Raw genomic sequence first — 4,215 nt, 5'->3', positions numbered from 1 at the left:
CGTGTCTAATGCATGTGCGTGTGTCTGCCAGGCCCTGGATTACTGTCACAGCATGGGGATCATGCACAGGGACGTCAAACCCCACAACGTCATGATAGACCACCAACAGAAAAAGGTACTGTGGCACCAGGGCTTACACATGGGGTTTTTCCAAGGAACCTTCCAAATGTGTCGCCTCTGCACCTGTAGCCTGGGCAGCTGGACTTACCCCTTTAACCTTTCTTTACCGGCTCCCCTCCGCTTGTGCCTTGTCCCAGGAGACGGCCAAAGTCCCACTGGGGAGCACCGCAGCGGGAGTCCCTGGCTTGGAGGCGGCTCTCCTGCCCCCAGGCAGCCACGCTGGGTTTCTCTGCTGCGAGGAGCAGGTCTGGGCTGTTCATCTCCACCTGGGGAGGTGTGGCAGCAGAGTGCAGAGGCCCCGGGCAGAAGAAGGGTGGCCATGTCTGAAATATACGTGGATATATTTATGTAGGAAACAAGCAGTGCCTTCCTCACTTCTGGGGTGTGCTGCTTGGATCCCAGGAATCGTTTGTACCCGGCTGGCTGCGGTGGAAATGGGCAGCACAGGGGCTTCCCCACCCCGGTGTGGTACTGGGACCTCACCGGGTGCTGGGTGTGCCCGGCTCCCCAGGGACCTGGGATTTGCAGCAGCGAGTTAGTTGCTGGTCCCCAGGTCCCTCGCAGTCAATCAGCGGAGGCTGTGGAGGCAAGGTGAGGTTTATAAGGAGGGGAAGTCTCTTCCTAGACCCCCTGTCCTTCAGTAACGCAGCAGGTTGTCCATCCCTGTGGCTGCGGAGGAGATGGTCTGCCTTGCCGGATGTGGTGGGCGCCCTCCTACCTCATTGCCTGCTCTCAGCCCCCGGTTAAAATGAACGCTGCCTTCAGCCCAGCCCCTGCAAACAGCAGGATAAGACAGTGGGCTTTTGCCTGGTCCCTAGTACGCAGCGACCTGTGGCTGGTGGTGCTGGTAAGGAGCCAGTCGCCAGCAGCAGCAGTGTGCTGGGGCTCAGGAGGCAGAGGAGCTCTCAAAGCTGGGCTTTGCCCCAGCAGCTGGTGACAGGGGAAAGGGAAGATCCTGGCCAGAGTACTGCTGAGAGCATCTCCTGTCCTCAGAGTGCCTCCTTGCATCTTGGGCTCCACACTTGCATCACAGCATTGAGAGGTTTGGCCAGTGTTGTCCAGCCATTGCCTTCGTACAGTCAATGGGTCACAGCTGCGTGGCCTTTAATCACAGAATCACAGAAGCATTCTTGCATCACAGCATTGAGAGGTTTGGCCAAGGTGGCTTCACCTAACTGGCTTATACCGAGGCTCCTGACTCTGTCTCTTTTTATCACATATTCAGCTGCGGCTCATAGACTGGGGTCTGGCCGAATTCTACCATCCAGCTCAGGAATACAATGTCCGTGTGGCCTCTAGGTACTTCAAAGGACCAGAGCTCCTTGTGGACTACCAAGTAAGAGTCTGCCTCCTCCTTGCTAGCCAATTATACCACTTGTGATTACACTTTGGCCACCTTTGGGTTGTCTGGTTTTGCCTGCCAGGGCATTGCCTGGGTTGGAAAGAGGCTGGCTGTGAAGTGAAAAGGCTGAGGTTGCCTCTGCAGTTGGGGAACCAGGCCATGGTGAGCATGCCTTTTCTGACAGCTTCTCCTTTTTCCCCCTCAGATGTATGACTACAGCTTAGACATGTGGAGTTTAGGCTGTATGCTGGCAAGCATGATCTTCCGAAAGGAGCCCTTCTTCCATGGCCAGGACAATTATGATCAAGTAAAGACTTTGCTACCTGGCTTATTTCATGAGATGTTTGTCACTGCCTTGTCTCTGTGTGTATAGTGGGGAGGTTCTGGGGACTGGACCACCAGGCTGGGAGGATGTTGCTATGTGTTTAGTTAAGCCATTGGGGTTTATGCTTCACTGCCTTGTGTAGAAGACTTATTTTCCGCACACACGTTGCAAGAACAAGTTTCAAGGGAGATACTCCTTTCATCTGGGAGGTTTCCAGAGATTGGGGCAGCTCTGCCTCTGCAAAAGAGTGGTGGCCTGACCTTCTGCTCTCTCTCAACATGCCTTTTGTTCCAGCTGGTTCGCATCGCAAAGGTCCTGGGCACAGATGAGCTGTATGGGTATCTCAAGAAGTACCACATAGAACTGGACCCGCACTTCAATGATATCCTGGGCCAGTAAGTGGAGAAGTGAAATGCTGCCTTTTTAGCTTGTGACACAGAAAGGGAGATAAACTGATGTCCATCCCCTTGAAGGACTCTTGGCAAAGGTCTGCTTTGATCTTCTGGGTCATAATGCTGCTTGCAGGCCTCCCATCTGGCTGCTTGTGTCATCTCAGGAGGTCACTGAAATGCAGGTGCTTTCCTTTCGCCTCTCCTGTGATCCACGAGCCATCCCCCGTTTCTTCCTTCTCTTACTCATTGACATCCTAGAAGTGGAGAGGTAGACACTAGGGTTGAGTGTGGGCTGAGGGGCTCAAAATCTCCCAGCTGAGATCTCTGAAAAGGACAAGAGGTGGATGGGATAGTGAGGACAGCTTCTGTGAGGCAAGCCAGAGCACTTCTGGTCCCAGGGGTGTCTGTCACCCTGCCTGCTGCATGCTGTTGTCTAGTCCCTGCAGACGGAAGAGAATGTGCACTATTGTGCCTTTCCCAGGCATAGGACATCCACACAATTCTGTACGTAAAGAAGAGGGTTTTCCCCCATTCAGCAAACGCTTGCTGAGCAGTCGCTTGTGCAAGGAAGAGCTGTAGGCAGTGTCTGTCACAGCCATCTCTTCTCAAAAGTGGATAGTGGCAGGGGATTTTCCTGAGACCTCTGGGTCCCAGGACGGCTGTGCTGGTCAGAGCTGGGTAGTGACAGCGGTCCCTTTGCAGGCATTCCCGGAAGCGCTGGGAGAACTTCATCCACAGTGAGAACAGACACCTGGTCAGTCCTGAAGTCTTAGACCTCCTGGACAAGCTCCTGCGATATGACCATCAACAGAGGCTGACGGCCAAGGAGGCAATGGAGCACCCCTATTTCTGTGAGTCTGGGGAGAGGCTGGGACCAGCTGGGATGGAGAGGGATCTTGGCTCATGGGGGCAAATTTCAGCTCCCTGCTTTGCGAAAGCTTTAGCAGCTCTGTGGGTTTTGAGGGCAGTTTCTCTGGAAAGGTTTGCCAGGGTGGAGCTTCCGCTTTATTTAAATACTGTTTCCCCTTCCTGCCTGGTCTGTGTCTCCTGCAGATCCAGTGGTGAAGGAGCAGTCCCAGCCCAGCTCAGAAAACGCTGTGCTCTCCAGTGGCCTGACAACAGCGCGATGAAGACTGGAAAACGACGGGTAATTCAAGATGTTTACAAATTAAAGCAAAACCTTCGGTCACACAGTGAAGGGAAAAGAACCAAGGACCCCCCCCTCCTTCCCCTCCCCTTTATACTCAGCAGAAATCTAACCTTGGGGGGGGTCATAAACCTCAGTTCCTCTCTGGTGGTTGTGGTTAATGTAACTCTAACCCTGTGGTACCAAAGCCCTGGGCAAATGGTCTTGCAAGAGCTAAACGTGTAGTGATATCCCCCAGGGCTCAACACAACTGATTCTGGTTCACATCTCTATGGATCCTTCTCTTCCTTCTCAGTCCAGCCTTCCCCACCACGCTGGTGGGAACAAATTGGTCATTCTACCATCAGCCCTTAGCATGACTCTTTCTAAACATGCCTTTCGGACTTGTAGACTCTGGATGAACCAAATTCAGGCTGGGGGTCAGCAGGTAGCAACTCTGTTTTGAGGTCCAAGTCCTACTGCTCACTCTGAGCTTGAATTTGGCCCTTGAATTCCAGTTTCAATTGAGAACGCCGGGGCAGCTGGGGGGGGGTTGGGGAGGTTCAACAGAAAAACAGCCCACAAACCCAGCAGCATCTCAGGATTGGTTTGGAGCATTAAAACAAAGGTGCACTGATCCGAGTTGCTGAGAAGAGGTGAGATTCCCCCCCTCTGGGTGTGTTTGACAAAGGCTCACTCTGAGAAGAAACTCAATAGACCTGCTTTGGAAACTTGTGAATGTGAGAGCTGCTCTCGTGGCAGGAGCGGGGAGGGACTATCCAGACTTTCCCACCGAGCTCAGGAAAGTCCGTGTTGCAAGATTTCTTGTGATAGGGTTTGCAACCACGTACCTCATGACGTGGCTCCCTTGAGAATTCATGCCAGACGCAGACTTGTGCCAGAGCACAGC

At 53.3% G+C, this 4,215-nt stretch overlaps 1 protein-coding gene across 1 annotated transcript in view; it reads left to right on the top strand.

Annotated features, from left to right (window-relative positions):
* The first annotated feature begins 30 nt into the window (after positions 1 to 30).
* CSNK2A2 (casein kinase 2, alpha prime polypeptide) overlaps positions 31 to 4,215 on the top strand; it is a 6,792-nt gene continuing 2,607 nt past the window's right edge. The window contains exons 1-6 of the mRNA XM_010086870.1: positions 31 to 115; positions 1,346 to 1,456; positions 1,668 to 1,769; positions 2,082 to 2,182; positions 2,882 to 3,030; positions 3,233 to 3,326. Coding sequence (XP_010085172.1) covers positions 53 to 115; positions 1,346 to 1,456; positions 1,668 to 1,769; positions 2,082 to 2,182; positions 2,882 to 3,030; positions 3,233 to 3,309 — 603 coding nt within the window. The 5' untranslated portion in view covers positions 31 to 52 and the 3' untranslated portion in view covers positions 3,310 to 3,326. The remainder of the gene's footprint in view (positions 116 to 1,345; positions 1,457 to 1,667; positions 1,770 to 2,081; positions 2,183 to 2,881; positions 3,031 to 3,232; positions 3,327 to 4,215) is intronic.

This window comes from Pterocles gutturalis, unplaced genomic scaffold (assembly GCF_000699245.1).
Source record: "Pterocles gutturalis isolate BGI_N339 unplaced genomic scaffold, ASM69924v1 scaffold28071, whole genome shotgun sequence".
In the NCBI taxonomy this organism is placed as follows: Eukaryota; Metazoa; Chordata; class Aves; order Pterocliformes; family Pteroclidae; genus Pterocles; species Pterocles gutturalis.
This window is presented reverse-complemented; position numbering and strand designations above follow the sequence as displayed.